The sequence below is a fragment of the Odocoileus virginianus genome, unplaced genomic scaffold (genome assembly GCF_023699985.2).
Source record: "Odocoileus virginianus isolate 20LAN1187 ecotype Illinois unplaced genomic scaffold, Ovbor_1.2 Unplaced_Scaffold_1, whole genome shotgun sequence".
In the NCBI taxonomy this organism is placed as follows: Eukaryota; Metazoa; Chordata; class Mammalia; order Artiodactyla; family Cervidae; genus Odocoileus; species Odocoileus virginianus.
In genome coordinates this window covers 10391350-10407489 of record NW_027224263.1, presented here as the reverse complement: position 1 = coordinate 10407489, position 16140 = coordinate 10391350, and the positions used below count along the sequence as shown (strand labels likewise).

General features: G+C 40.9%; 1 protein-coding gene across 1 annotated transcript; it reads right to left on the bottom strand.

Moving 5' to 3' along the window:
* Positions 1–368: 368 nt before the first annotated feature.
* On the bottom strand, positions 369–914 carry LOC110129882 (small ribosomal subunit protein uS15). Its single transcript, XM_020881555.2, has one exon. The coding sequence runs from the start codon at positions 887–889 to the stop codon at positions 434–436; it is 456 nt and encodes a 151-aa protein (XP_020737214.2). The 5' UTR covers positions 890–914; the 3' UTR covers positions 369–433.
* Between the last annotated feature and the right edge of the window lie 15226 nt (positions 915–16140).

The window sequence follows — 16140 nt, the reverse complement described above, 5'->3', positions numbered from 1 at the left end:
GACTGATTTCCACAGAATGGGCAGCCAAGGGCACCCAGGTGCAGCGCTGGAGGTGTCCCTTAAGCACCTAGAAGCCCTACCTCTTCGACCAAGGAGGCCAGCCTGTCCCGGGACCTGGCGTAGTCTGGTGGAGGAATAGGAAAGGAACTGATCCGCAAGAGCTCTAGAAAAGGACGGTCCTCAGGGGGAAAACACATCTGAGATGGGACAAATAATCACACACCAGGCTAGGGGACCCTGCGTGCTCCATGCCTATGGAGGGGGCAGTGATGTTGGACGTGAAGAAAAGCCACAAACGCATCGAGGATGGGCTGTCTTATCAGGCCTATGTCCTATTATTTCTCCTTTTATTTATTTATTTTTAAAACTTTTACTTTTTTTTTTTTTTTTTCTGTTAAACAATGATTTTATTGCTTTAGTACAATAGACAAATTTATGCAACCAGGGCAGAAGCTGTGGATGACTCGTATTTCCAGTTGGGGGGCAGGACTCGTTTGGTCTTGTAGTATCGAGCCAACCGGTGAATACGGCTCTCAATCAGAATCAGACGGAATTTAGCATCTTTATCCTTTCTGTTCCTCTCCAGATGCTTTCGAACAGCAACAGCTTTCTTAATTAAATGATAGAGATCCTCGGGGAGGTCAGGAGCAAGTCCTTTGGACTTAAGAATTCTCAAGATTTTGTTGCCTGTCACAAAACGTACTTGTGCAACACCATGAGAGTCTCTCAGGATCACACCGATCTGTGAGGGAGTCAGGCCCTTCTTGGCCAGTTTGTAGATCTGCTCCTTCACGTCGTCAGAAGTGAGCTTCAGCCAGGTGGGGACGCTGCGGCGGTAGGGCAGAGCCGACTGGGACAAGCCCTTCCCGGGAGCGTGCATGCGACCCATGATGGCGGCGAAGTGGTAGCAAAAGGTAAAACTTTTACTTTTTAATTTTATTTTATTTGGCTGTACCAGGTCTTAGTTGCAGCATGTGGGATCTAGTTCCCTGACCAGAAATTGAACTCAGGGTCCCTGCATTGGGAATGGGTAATCTTAGCCACTGGGCCACCAGGGAAGTTCCTATATTTCTCCTTTTAAAGGCCTGTCTCTCTTGCTAGAATTATCAGCCCTGGTGCTGGATCCGAACGAACTCAGTCTCACTGTTTGGTTTCCCAATGGTAACACGATCTATATGCTGTACCCTACCTACTGGAGTCAGATTGTGTTTGCCGGGCTTCCCAGGTGGAGTGTGGGTGGTCCACAAATGCTACTCTACAGAGGGAAGGAATTCACAAAATCCCATCTGCCCTGTGAGTGTCTCCTGGTGGGTCCAATTCCCGCTCTGGGCTTTGTAATTACAAGTACTCTGCTTCAAGGGGGGAAAAATCATTGTCTCAGTGCATTGCGTGCTAAGTCACTTAAGTCATGTCTGACTCTTTGTGATGCTACGGACCATAGCCCGTAGCGCCTCTGTCCATGGGATTCTTCAGGCAAGAATGCTGGAGTGGGTTGCTGTGCCGTCCTCCAGGGGATCTTCCCAACCCAGGGATCAAACCCATGTCTCTTACATCTCCTGCATTTGCAGGTGGGTTCTTTACCACTAGCATCACCTGGGAAGCCCCTCATTGTCTCAGAGGACTAAATAAAATGTCAGTCACATGAAGGTATACATGAAAGGAAAACCTCAACGTGGTAACCCACTTTTTCTGTTTCTTCCTTCTATGGTGGGGAGATAGGGGGAATTCTGTCTTTAACTAAGAATAATGTTGTGTGTTTAGCTAAAGCACACACTTGGCATGAATTAAAGACTTTTCAATTTCCTCACTGATGGTTGCATATTTTGAAACCATAAATTTTAAAATCTGAGCTTATGGTTAACTTGACTTTGATTCTTGCCATTGGAGCTGCTAAACCTCCCCTTCCCCTCCACTCCAGCCCCTGACAACCAGTAATATGTTTTCTGTTTCTATCCATTTGCCTATTTTAGATCTTTCATATAAATGAAATAAAAAAAACATGTGGCCCTTTGTGTCTGCCTTCTATCACTTCGATAATGTTTTCGTGGATTATCCATGTTGTACCACCTATTGGTATTTCATTCCTTTTCATTACAGAAGAATATTTCATTTTGTGGGCATAAACCAGATTTTGTTTATCCATTCATCCATTGATGAACATTTGGGTTATTTCCACCTTTTGACTACTGTGAATAATGCTGCTATGAACATTCATGCATGAGTTTTTGTGTGGATATTTGTTTTCATTTCTCTTGGGCATACCCCTAGGGGTGGAATGACTGAGTCGTATGGTACCTCTATGTTTACCTTTTTGAGATACTGTCAAACTCTTTACTGCAATTAGTTTTGATGGTAGCAGTTTTCTTTTCTTTTTTTTTTTTTTTTGGTAGTTTTCTCCTTCTGTTTCAGATAAGCATTTACTTAGATAGATTAGACAATACAATAATTATTTGAGAAATAACCATTACTGGATATAATTAGGGAATGAATTTCCCTTCTGCCTTGAGATCAGCATTTATTTATATTGATCAGACCCCATCAATACTTCTTCAAGGATTAAATATCATTGGGATTCATTTTGATGGTGACTGAGAGCCTTTGATTTCCCCTGAGCTCTCTCCTGTCAGTTTCTTTGCTGAATCCCAACCTTCAGCCTTGCCCTTTTTCTAGTCTCTGTCCCTTCTTCCCCTTTATGCCTCCATTTTCCCATCCCCCTTCCCACAAGACTAGGTTCTTTTTATTTGATGTCCATAAATCACATAACTATCTGGTTTAGGGAATGTCAGCCTTGAAAACTATTCTCTGTGGGCTGGACATACGGAGTTCATACTTTTAAAAATATGGAAAGGGAGAAAGGAGAGGCAGAAAGGGAACAAGAAAACACAATGGAGTTGGTCTCAAAATGTGGTTTAAAAATTAGAACGAGCTGAAAGTGTCTCAACTTTGAAAGAAGAGAGAAAGAAAATTAACATATAAAAGCAGTTGGTCCACCATATATTTAGAACCTTGAGGCTCATGATCATACATGATAATCAGTCTCTTTCCTTCCAGCGACAGCCTCTGCTAGGCTCTGCCTTCTGTGAAATGGCTCTTTTCCAAAAAGTTCTGTCCTCATTCTTCTGCCTTCAGAGAAGCACCTAGGGGAGGTAATGCTTAGCTGAGTTCTCCTTTAACCAGTCACATTCTGACCCTGTCTTCTCTCTACCTACTCCATTTTGCTTCTTCCAGAATGTTCTGCCCTGCTCTTGCAGAAATTTCCAGAGAGAGGAGTTCTACTCAGTTCTCCTTCAGTCATATTCTGAGCCCCTGGTATTTTCCTCAGATCACCCCACACAACCACTCCTGCTTGGACTTCTTCCACAGATCAGGTGATCTGGGTGCTCCTTCAAAGCCCTGCAGGAAGGACATCCTCACACACGCCCCTGCCCGAAGCCCACTTAGGGGCTACAGCAACACAGTGTACTCTCACATCAGACCTTCCACCATCTCTGTGCTCAAGAGAGTGACAGAGATCATTCTGGCATCAAAATGTCATAAGAGGCACAGGATTCTCTTTAAATTCAAGCACATCCAACAGCTGGACATGCAGGGACTCTGACTCTTAGGAAAAAACACTGACTGAAACTGCCCACCATGGCCGGGCACCATAGTAACCATTTTGTATGAATTTACCAGGAGATCCTGATAAGAAACACAGAAATAACAAGCCACCACCAACCAGAGGAATTCAGAAAAGGTCAAAAGGAGACATAAGACACCAGTCCATATGTCCTCCCAGAATCCTTCTCTCTGGCATCCATCTTGGCTAAGCAACGCATGCACCACTAGGAAGGACCCAGAGTTAGAATGATTAGAATGATTGGCCAGAGACAACCTGGAAACTAATCCATCACCATAAAACCTGAGACTGTGAGCCACGTGGCAGAGCAGTCCTCCTGGGTTCCCTTACCCTCCTGCTCTCTGCCCCAGGCACCCTTCCCAATAAAGTCTCTTGCTTTGTCAGCATGTGTGTCTCCTGGACAACGCATTTCTGAGTGTTAGACAAGAGCTCTCTTCCTGCAACATGATGACTGAACAGCGTGAACATGAAGTAAACACCCTCAGAGTAATTGTTTATAAGACGTAAGTTTATTCATGCACCACTGGCTGACGATGGGTTGTTGTTATTTAGTTGCTCAATTGTCTGACACTTTTTCGACCCCATGGACTGTTTGTCCATGGGATTTCTCAGGCAAGAATACTGTACCTATTGCCAGAATTTTCAAACAATGCCTTTGTGAAGGCACTGTAATGAGGGAACTTAGCCATGAACTAGGCATTGGGAGATCTGGGTTGTAGTCCTGGCCCTGCCATTAACTCTCCCATTGTCTCCTATCCATGGAATGAAGGGCTTGGATTGGAGAAATGAATTTCCAAAGTGATTATTAAAATTTTTTCTTTCAATTAATTTTTTTTTTACTGTGTATAACAAGTTTCCTAAAATAATACCACTAATCATGAGTGATGGATTCTGATATTTTTCTGTATCATTTTATGTTATTTTAATTGTTGTGATCTCAGAAACTGATTTTCTGACCCTATAAAGAGAAATGGCTGGTGGTTTGAAGAACACTGGACTGGAGTGTCTTTAAGATATTTTTCTGCTTAATATTCTAAAAATCAAAAGGGCTAAGTTGGAAACATGGGAAAATCAAATACGTAATATTCATCCACAGCCTCAGTCTGGCTGAATCGCTCTCTTTGACCTTCCTCAGATTGTCAGCAACTATAAAAGTCAGACATTCTGTAGCTCCAGGAGACAAGGGCCCCTAGATCATGCCCAGGCTTGATGGCCCTTCCCATGGACACAGTAGGGGGTAACCCAGGCACTTAGCCTCTCTAAACCCCAGCATCCTCAGCTGTAAAGAGGGGATGATAATGCAGACCTTACAGGTTGTGATGAGGGTCAAATAAGGTCCTAGGTGTAAAGGTACCCACAGGGGTCGTGACATGCAGGTTCCCTGGATTGAAGGTGACCTGAAGGTGTGATCTGTTTGTCATACACCGGCACACCCTCCACTTTGCCACTGTCCCTACCACTTGTAGGGCCTGACACCCTCTGAAAGTGAAAAGTGAAAGTGAAAGTCGCTCAGTCGTGTCCAACTCTTTGTGAAACCCCAGGGACTGTAGCCCACCAGGCTCCTCTGTTCATGGGATTCTCCAGGCAAGAATACTGGAGTGGGTTGCCATGTCCTTCTCCAGGGATCTTCCCAACCCAGGGATCAAAGCCAGGTCTCCTGCATTGTAGGCAGATTCTTTACCATCTGAGCCACCAAAGACACCCTCTATACACATTAAATGACTTGCTGAACTTCTAAAGCCATTTGAGTTTGCTGCTCTTGGCTTGGCAGAGGGCATGGGACAAATTTGGCATTTAACTCAGGTCCTTTATCTTCTCTGGTCCTGGCACTGTGGAAATCACAGTGCAACCTCACACAGGTAGTTTAAACTCTTTAAGTCTCATGTTCCTCCCTAAAATGAAAATAGTATCTGTCCTGTTTGCTTTTTGGAGGATCAATATTTTAATTTAATTAAATTTAATTTGAAGACTGAGGTTGTGAATGAATATTACATATTTGGTTTTGCCATGTTTCCAACTGTTTCCCTTTGATTTTTAAAACATTAAGCAGAAAAAGATCTTAAAGAACCCTCCAGTCCAGTGTTCTTCAAACCACCAGTCATCTCTCCTTACTGGGTCAGAAAATCAGTTTCTGAGGTCACAACAGACAATTAAAATAATAACAGAAAATCATAAGACAGAAAAATATTGAGCGGATCAAACGAGATACATATGATCACCATATGTCCCAACAGTAGCCTTGCCCACTGCTTCTGAGAAGCCGCCAGTGTTGTTGCAGAAAGAGGGACCCCTTCCAGGGCCCGAAACTGGGCTCTTGTCTAACACTCAGAAATGAATTGTCCAAGGAGACACATGTGCTGACAAAGCAAGAGATTTTATTGGGAAAGGGGCACCTGGGCGGAGAGCAGGAGGGTAAGGGAACCCAGGAGGACTGCTGCCACATGGCTTGCAGTCTCGGGTTTTATGGTGATGGGATTAGTTTCCAGGTTGTCTTTAGCCAATCATTCTGACTCAGAGTCCTTCCTGGTGGTGCACAACGCCTTGTTCAGCCAAGATGGATGCCAGAGAGAAGGATTCTGGGAGGTGGTCGGACATGTGGTGTCTCCTTTTGACCTTTCCTGAACTCTTCTGGTTGGTGGTGGCTTATTAGTTCTGTGTTCCTTACCAGGACCTCCTGTCATAAAACAACTCATGCAAATGGTTACTATGGTGCCTGGCCAGGGTGGGTGGTTTCAGTCAGTGTGCTTCCCCTAACAGTGTCAGGAGGAAAACAGACCTGAAAAAAAGGTGCGACAGTAAAGATCGCGCCCAGAGCTGGAGACCCCGTAGAGGAAGAGCGAATGGCTTGGCGTCAGGGGTAGGAGGTGACTGTCAGCAAGATGATCGAGCCTTGGAGTTGTGCTGGGGTGGGGGCTGTATCTGAAGAGCATCATTTTTTTTGGCCATGCCATGTGACTTGTAGGATCTTAGTTCCCTGACAAGGGATCGAATCTGTGCCCTCTGTGAAAGGTTGCTGCTACTAGCCATGAATGATGCTGGGATTCTTGGCCTTTGGAGGAGAGGAATTCAATCTGGGGCCAGTGACGAAGCTTGATCACTCAGAGCTTTTGTATAATGAAGTTTTATTAAAGTATAAAAGAGAGAAAGCTTCTGACATAGACATCAGAAGGGGGCAGAAAGAGTGCCCCACTGCTAGTCTTTAGCAGATACCGACTAGCAGGCTGCTAGTTAGAGAAAGGAAATGTCTCAAAACTCAGAGAGTGGCGCCAGGCCCCTCACCCACAACATGCATTTTGAGATAACATTGGCACAAGGTGAGTCATCCCAGGCCATAAAACAATTGACATGAATCTTGAAGAAAGGCAGGTTTCCAAGCAAATACATAGTTTCATTAACATAGCTTAAGAAAAACATTTCCATAAGAAAAACGCATTGGTTAGCTCAAGGTTTGAGAAAAGTTAAGTTCAGGTGGAACCAGGTGTCATCATGGCAACACAGAATTTTAAAAGAAACCTCCTTTTAATTTTGTATAGAAAATGGGGAAAAAAAATCTGACACTTGTAGTGTGTTTTCTCCTACTGCTTAAGAGAGAAAAGAAAGAAACATCTGACACTTGCAGCCTATTTCCTCTGCTTGGAGACCCCTAGCCTTCCTGCCTGTTACCCTCTCACCTGCATTGGGAACACAGAGTCTTAACCACTGGACTACCAGGGAAGTCCCCAAAAGAGCATAATTTTGATGCCAGAGATGATTATTTGGTAGTGAATGTTACCAATTCGTGCTCTATGTGACTCTGTCACTGTAATTTTTTATGGAATCCAATGCCTTTTCCTTTATATTCTCTCATTTTCCCTCCATCCTCTGCCCCAACTGCTGATATTTCAGAGACACTAGGAATTGATCCAAGATCACTTTCCAGGCAGGCCTCTTCCCAGCTGCTTTCCATAGGCATGCATGCTCTGTTTTACGATGGGCACTGTATTTTATTAATATGATGGGAATGTGATGTACCAAAGGGTGGGGTGGCATACAGAGTGTTTATTGTCATTCATCATGCCCAACATTCCCCAGCTTGAAGGTTCTGGCGCTTCGGGGTCTAACTGGCTCAAATGAACCCTGCCTGGCCCTCCTAGAGTTAGTACTTCCAGAACTGTCCATGTAACACCCATCTCTCTTCATGGCTTCTGACTGTACCCCTGTGTCCATGTGTTTAGCTTCACCACAGTACTCTTTCATAATTAAACCAGGCAAGATAACAACAAAGACTCATGATTAACAAATTAATCAGCCTCTCGTTGTATGTTCTGACAGTGTTTCTCATTCCTTATGATGCATCACAAGGTAATTCTCCAAAGACACCTGAAGAGTAGTGAGTCTAATTTTGGCCAATGAGTGATGACAAATTTGTCTTCATTTCATCTAGGGAATGGTCATAAATGAAAAGAACCCTGGAACTAACTGAGCAGTAAACATGAGCCTAACCAAGATGCAAAAGAGGGCCCACTTCATTAAGGTTTGAGATTTGGACTTGACTCAAATTGTTAGGGGAAGCACACTGATTGAAACTGCCCACCCTGGTCAGGCACCATAGTAACCATTTGCATGAGTTGTTTTATGACAGGAGGTCCTGGTAAGGAACACAGAACTAATAAGTCACCACCAACCAGAAGAGTTCAGGAAAGGTCAAAAGGAGACACCACATGTCCAACCACCTCCCAGAATCCTTCTCTCTGGCATCCATCTTGGCTGAACAAGGCGTGCACCACCAGGAAGGACTCTGAGTCAGAATGACTGGCTAAAGACAACCTGGAAACTAATCCCATCACCATAAAACCCGAGGCTGCAAGCCATGGCAGCAGTCCTCCTGGGTTCCCTTACCCTCCTGCTCTCCACCCAGGTGCCCCTTCCCAATAAAGTCTCTTGCTTTGTCAGCATGTGTGTCTCCTTGGACAATTCATTTCTGAGTGTTAGACAAGAGCCCACTCTCAGGCCCTGGAAGGGGTCCCCCTTCCTGCAACAAAATGACCTGAAACAACTGAGAGACATTTAATAAAACAACTGATTACAGACTTCCCTGATGGTCCAGTGGTTAAGAATCTGCACTTCTAATGCAGGGGGCGTGGGCTTGATCCTTGATTGGGGAAGTATGATCCCACAAGCCACGTGGCACAGCCAGAAAAAAAAAACAAAAAAACTTACCAAAAAAATACAGCTGACTAGTACTCATCCCAAGTGACAAGATGTTGAAGGACAGTGAAAGACTAAAGGACTGTCACAGACTGGAAGGGACCAGAAAGACACAATAGCGATTATAATCTGGGGCCTAGATGGGATCCTAGAACAGAGAAGGGACATCAGTGCAAGAAGCCTGGTGAAATTTCAATAAATTTGGTCTGTAGTTTAGTTAATAGCATTGTACTGATGTGATTTTTTTGGTTTTGGTAGTTTTACTAAGTTTATACAAGGTGCTAACATTAGGGGAAGCTGGGTAAAGGGTATGTAGGAACTCTGAGTACTATTTTTGCAACTCTTAGGTAAATCAAAAATTATTTTAAAGTAAGTTAAAAAGTAATCTGAAATATATAGGCAAAATCTTTCTTTTTTTTTTTTTTCACACTGCAAGTTATACAAGATTGGTTCCCTGTCCAGGATTGAACCCAGGTGCCACTGGACTGCCAGGAAAGTCTCTGTAGGCATAATCTTACTAGACAACATAAAATGGATGAACTGGCCATCCAGGAGCTGAACTCATTATTTGCTTCAGGGCATTAGCCTGACCCATGTTTATTCCTTGGCCTTTTGAATTAGTCAGCTTTGTGTAGGCTTTTACACATACAGGTAGTGAGAAGCTTAGTCCATGCTGAAAGATGATTCCAAATAGATGACTGTCATCATTGGACTGAGTTCTATGACCCTGACATCTTTGTTTTTTATTTATTTATTTTTTTTTTTTCATTTTATTTTTTTTTTATTAGTTGGAGGCTAATTACTTTACATCATTACAGTAGTTTTTGTTATACATTGAAATGAATTAGCCATGGATTTACATGTATTCCCCATCCCAGTCCCCCCTCCCACCTCCCTCTCCACCCGATCCCTCTGGGTCTTCCCAGTGCACCAGGCCCTAGCACTTGTCTCATGTACCCAACCTGGGCTGGTGATCTGTTTCACCCTAGATAATATACATGTTTCAATGCTGTTCTCTTGAAACATCCCACCCTCGCCTTCTCCCAGAGTCCACAAGTCTGTTCTATACATCTAAGTCTCTTTTTCTGTTTTGCATATAGGGTTATCATTACCATATTTCTAAATTCCATATATATGTGTTAGTATACTGTAATGGTCTTTATCTTTCTGGCTTACTTCGCTCTGTATAATGGGCTCCAGTTTCATCCATCTCATTAGAACTGATTCAAATGAATTCTTTTTAATGGCTGAGTAATATTCCATGGTGTATATGTACCACAGCTTCCTCATCCATTCGTCTGCTGATGGGCATCTGGGTTGCTTCCATGTCCTGGCTATTATAAACAGTGCTGTGATGAACATTGGGGTGCATGTGTCTCTTTCAGATCTAGTTTCCTTGGTGTGTATGCCCAGAAGTGGGATTGCTGGGTCATATGGCAGTTCTATTTCCAGCTTTTTAAGAAATCTCCACACTGTTTTCCATAGTGGCTGTACTAGTTTGCATTCCCACCAACAGTGTAAGAGGGTTCCCTTTTTTCCACATCCTCTCCAGCATTTATTGCTTGTAGACTTTTGGATAGCAGCCATCCTGACTGGCGTATAATGGTACCTCATTGTGGTTTTGATTTGCATTTCTCTGATAATGAGTGATGTTGAGCATCTTTTCATGTGTTTGTTAGCCATCTGTATGTCTTCCTTGGAGAAATGTCTGTTGAGTTCTTTGGCCCATTTTTTGATTGGGTCATTTATTTTTCTGGAGTTGAGCTGGAGGAGTTGCTTGTATATTTTTGAGATTAATCCTTTGTCTGTTGCTTCGTTTGCTATTATTTTCTCCCAATCTGAGGGCTGTCATTTTCACCTTGCTTATAGTTTCCTTTGTTGTGCAAAAGCTTTTAAGTTTCATTAGGTCCCATTTGTTTACTTTTGCTTTTATTTCTGAAATTCTGGGATGTGGGTCATAGAGGATCCTGCTGTGATTTATGTCGGAGAGTGTTTTGCCTATGTTCTCCTCTAGGAGTTTGATAGTTTCTGGTCTTACATTTAGATCTTTAATCCATTTTGAGTTTATTTTTGTGTATGGTGTTAGAAAGTGTTCTAGTTTCATTCTTTTACAGGTGGTTGACCAGTTTTCCCAGCACCACTTGTTAAAGAGGTTATCTTTTTTCCATTGTATATCCTTGCCTCCTTTGTCGAAGATAAGTTGACCATAGGTTCGTGGATTTATCTCTGGGCTTTCTATTCTGTTCCATTGATCTATATTTCTGTCTTTGTGCCAGTACCATACTGTCTTGATGACTGTGGCTTTGTAGTAGAGTCTGAAGTCAGGCAGATTGATTCCTCCAGTTCCATTCTTCTTTCTCAGGATTACTTTGGCTATTCGAGGTTTTTTATATTTCCATACAAATTGTGAAATTATTTGTTCTAGTTCTGTGAAAAATACCGTTGGTAGTTTGATAGGGATTGCATTGAATCTATAGATTGCTTTGGGTAGTATAGCCATTTTGACAATATTGATTCTTCCAATCCATGAACACGGTATATTTCTCCGTCTGTTTGTGTCCTCTTTGATTTCTTTCATCAGTGTTTTATAGTTTTCTATGTATAAGTCTTTTGTTTCTTTAGGTAGATATACTGCTAAGTATTTTATTCTTTTTGTTGCGATGGTGAATGGTATTGTTTCCTTAATTTCTCTTTCTGTTTTCTCATTGTTAGTGTATAGGAATGCAAGAGATTTCTGTGTGTTAATTTTATATCCTGCAACTTTACTGTATTCATTGATTAGCTCTAGTAATTTTCTGGTAGAGTCTTTAGGGTTTTCTATGTAGAGGATCATGTCATCTGCAAACAGAGAGAGTTTCACTTCTTCTTTTCCTATCTTGATTCCTTTTACTTCTTTTTCTGCCCTGATTGCTGTGGCCAAAACTTCCAAAACTATGTTGAATAGTAGTGGTGAGAGTGGGCACCCTTGTCTTGTTCCTGATTTCAGGGGAAATGCTTTCAATTTTTCACCATTGAGGGTGATGCTTGCTGTGGGTTTGTCATATATAGCTTTTATTATGTTGAGGTATGTTCCTTCTATTCCTGCTTTCTGGAGAGTTTTAATCATAAATGGATGTTGAATTTTGTCAAAGGCTTTTTCTGCATCTATTGAGATAATCATATGGTTTTTTATCTTTCAATTTGTTAATGTGGTGTATTACATTGATTGACTTGCGGATATTAAAGAATCCTTGCATTCCTGGGATAAAGCCCACTTGGTCATGATGAATGATTTTTTTAATATGTTGTTGGATTCTGTTTGCTAGAATTTTGTTGAGGATTTTTGCATCTATGTTCATCAGTGATATTGGCCTGTAGTTTTCTTTTTTTGTGGCATCTTTGTCTGGTTTTGGAATTAGGGTGATGGTGGCCTCATAGAATGAGTTTGGAAGTTTACCTTCTTCTGCAATTTTCTGGAAGAGTTTGAGTAAGATAGGTGTTAGCTCTTCTCTAAATTTTTGGTAGAATTCAGCTGTGAAGCCATCTGGTCCTGGGCTTTTGTTTGCTGGAAGATTTCTGATTACATTTTCGATTTCCTTGCTTGTGATCGTTTTGTTAAGATCTTCTATTTCTTCCTGGTTCAGTTTTGGAAAGTTATACTTCTCTAAGAACTTGTCCATTTCTTCCAAGTTGTCCATTTTATTGGCATATAGCTGCTGGTAGTAGTCTCTTATGATCCTTTGTATTTCAGTGTTGTCTGTTGTGATCTCTCCATTTTCATTTCTAATTTTGTTAATTTGGTTCTTCTCCCTTTGTTTCTTAATGAGTCTTGCTAATGGTTTGTCAATTTTGTTTATTTTTTCAAAAAACCATGCTTTTAGCTTTGTTAATTTTTGCTATGATCTCTTTAGTTTCTTTTGCATTTATTTCTGCCCTAATTTTTAAGATTTCTTTCCTTCTACTAACCCTGGGGTTCTTCATTTCTTCCTCCTCTAGTTGCTTTAGGTGTAGAGTTAGGTTATTTATTTGACTTTTTTCTTGTTTCTTGAGGTAGGCCTGTAATGCTATGAATCTTCCCTTTAGCACTGCTTTTACAGTGTCCCATAGGTTTTGGGTTGTTGTGTTTTCATTTTCATTCATTTCTATGCATATTTTGATTTCTTTTTTGATTTCTTCTATGATTTGTTGGTTATTCAGAAGCGTGTTGTTTAGCCTCCATATGTTTGAATTTTTAATAATTTTTTTCCTGTAATTGAGATCTAATCTTACTGCACTGTGGTCAGAAAAGATGACTGGAATGATTTCAATCTTTTTGAATTTTCCAAGACTAGATTTATGGCCCAGGATGTGATCTATTCTGGAGAAGGTTCCGTGAGCACTTGAGAAAAAGGTGAAGTTGATTGTTTTGGGGTGAAATGTCCTATAGATGTCAATTAGGTCTAGCTGGTCTATTGTGTCCGTTAAAGTTTGTGTTTCCTTGTTCATTTTCTGTTTAGTTGATCTATCCATAGTTGTGAGTGGGGTATTAAAGTCTCCTACTATTATTGTGTTACTATTAATTTCCTCTTTCATACTCATTAGCGTTTGCGTTACATATTGCGGTGCTCCTATGTTGGGTGCATATATATTTATAATTGTTATATCTTCTTCTTGGATTGATCCTTTGATCATTATGTAGTGTCCATCTTTGTCTCTTTTCACAGACTTAATTTGAAAGTCTATTTTATCTGATATGAGTATTGCGACTCCTGCTTTCTTTTGGTCTCCGTTTGCATGGAATATTTTTTTCCAGCCCTTCACTTTTAGTCTGTATGTGTCCCTTGCTTTGAGGTGGGTCTCTTGTAGACAGCATATATAGGGGTCGTGCTTTTGTATCCATTCAGCCAGCCTTTGTCTTTTGGTTGGGGCATTCAACCCATTTACATTTAAGGTAATTATTGATAGGTATGGTCCCGTTGCCATTCATTTTGTTGTTTGGGGTTCACGTGTATACCACCTTTCTGTGTTTCCTGTCTAGAGAAGATCCTTTAGTATTTGTTGAAGAGCTGGTTTGGTGGTGGTGAATTCTCTCAGCTTTTGCTTGTCTGTAAAGCTTTTGAGTTCTCCTTCATATCTGAATGAGATCCTTGCTGGGTAGAGTAATCTAGGTTGTAGGTTATTCTCTTTCATTGCTTTAAGTATGTCCTGCCATTCCCTTCTGGCCTGAAGGGTTTCTATTGATAGATCAGCTGTTATCCTTATGGGAATCCCTTTGTGTGTTATTTGTTGTTTCTCCCTTGCTGCTTTTAATATTTGTTCTTTGTGTTTGATCTTTGTTAATTTGATTAATATGTGTCTTGGGGTGTTTCGCCTTGGGTTTATCCTGTTTGGGACTCTCTGGGTTTCTTGGACTTGGTTGGCTATTTCCTTCCCCATTTTCGGGAAGTTTTCAGCTATTATCTCCTCGAGTATCTTCTCATGGCCTTTCTTTTTGTCTTCTTCTTCTGGGACTCCTATGATTCGAATGTTGGGGCGTTTCACATTGTCCCAGAGGTCTCTGAGGTTGTCCTCATTTTTTTTTGATTCTTTTTTCTTTTTTCCTCTCTGCTTCATTTATTTCCACCATTTTATCTTCTAACTCACTTATCCTATCTTCTGTCTCTGTTATTCTACTCGTGGTTCCCTCCAGAGTGTTTTTGATCTCAATTATTTCATTATTAATTTTTAATTGATTTTTTTTTATTTCTTCTAGGTCCTTGTTAAACATTTCTTGCATCTTCTCAATCTTTGTCTCCAGGCTATTTATTTGTAACTCCATTTTGTTTTCAAGATTTTGGATCATTTTTATTATCATTATTCTAAATTCTTTTTCAGGTAGATTCCCTATTTCCTCCTCTTTTGTTTGACTTGGTGGGCTTTTTTCATGTTCCTTTAACTGTTGGGTATTTCTCTGCCTTTTCATCATGTTTAGATTGCTGTGTCTGGAGTGGGCTTTCTGTATTCTTGTGGTCTGAGGTTCCTTTTTATTGTGGAGGTTTCACCCAGTGGGTGGGGTTGGACGATTGGTTTGTCAAGGTTTCCTGGTTAGGGAAGCTTGTGACAGCGTTCTGGTGCGTGGAATTGGATTTCTTCTCTCTGGAGTGCAATGGAGTGTCCAGTAATGAGTTTTGCGATGGGTCTATGTGTTAGGTGTGACTTTGGACAGCCTGTATGTTGACACTCAGGTCTATGTTCCTGCGTTGCTAAAGAATTTGCGTGGTATGTCTTGTACTGGAGCTTATTGGCTCTTGGGTGGTGGTTGGTTTTGGTGTAGTTATGGAAGCTTTTGGATGGTCTCTTATTCCTTAATGTTCCGTGTAGTCAGGAGTTTTCTGGTTTTCTCAGGATTTGGGCTCAAGTGTCCTGCCTCTGGATTTCAGTTTTATTCTTCTAATAGTCTCAAGGCTTCTCCAACTATACAGCACTGATAATAAAACTTCTAGATTAATGGTGAAAAGATTCTCCACCGTGAGAGACAACCAGAGAGGTTCACAGAGTTACATGAAGAATAGGAGAGGGAGGAAGGAGATAGAGGTGAGCAGGAGGAGAAAAGGGGGGACTCAAGAGGAGAGAGACAGATCTACACAGTTATCTGTTCCCAAAGTGTTCTCCGTAGCCCAGACACCCACAAAGATTCACAGAATTGGATTGGGAAGAGAAGGGGAATGGAGGAAATAGAGGTGTTCTGAGCTAGAAAACAGAGAGTCAAAAGTGGGAGAGTATCACCACACTCCTGAATAGAAATGGGAACTGAATATTGGATTCTTAAATGACCAAAATTTATATCACATACTACTGAAAAACAAAGATTGAAAATCTAGTGTAGAGGTTAGACTCTTTGAAATACAATATTTAAAGAACAAAAAAAAAAACACAAAAAAAATTTAGAACTGTATATGAAGTTCAGTTTAAAAATAGGGTTTCTCTCTCTCTCTCTCTCTTTTTTTTTTTGGCAAGGTTATAGTGAAATGAAAATGAAAGTTAAGGAATAATAGAGGAGTATTAGAGGACTCTAAAAGGAAATAGGAGAGAAAAACAAGAAAAAGAAAAAAAAAAAAAGAAAAGAAAAAAAAAAAATTTTTCCCCTAATTAAAAAAAATCGTAAAAATATATGAAAATGAAAGTTGAGGAGTAATGGGGGAGTAATAGGGAATTATAAAAGAAAATAAAAGAGAAAAAATAAAAAATGAAAAATTTTTAAAAAAAAGGAAAGAAAAAAAAATTTTAAATTAAATTTTAAATTAAAAAAAAAATGTACATATATATCTAGGAATTTCTCTGAAGTTGTTGCGGTCAGCGTAGGTTCAGTTCAATTTCAGATAGCTCCTCTTTCCAGC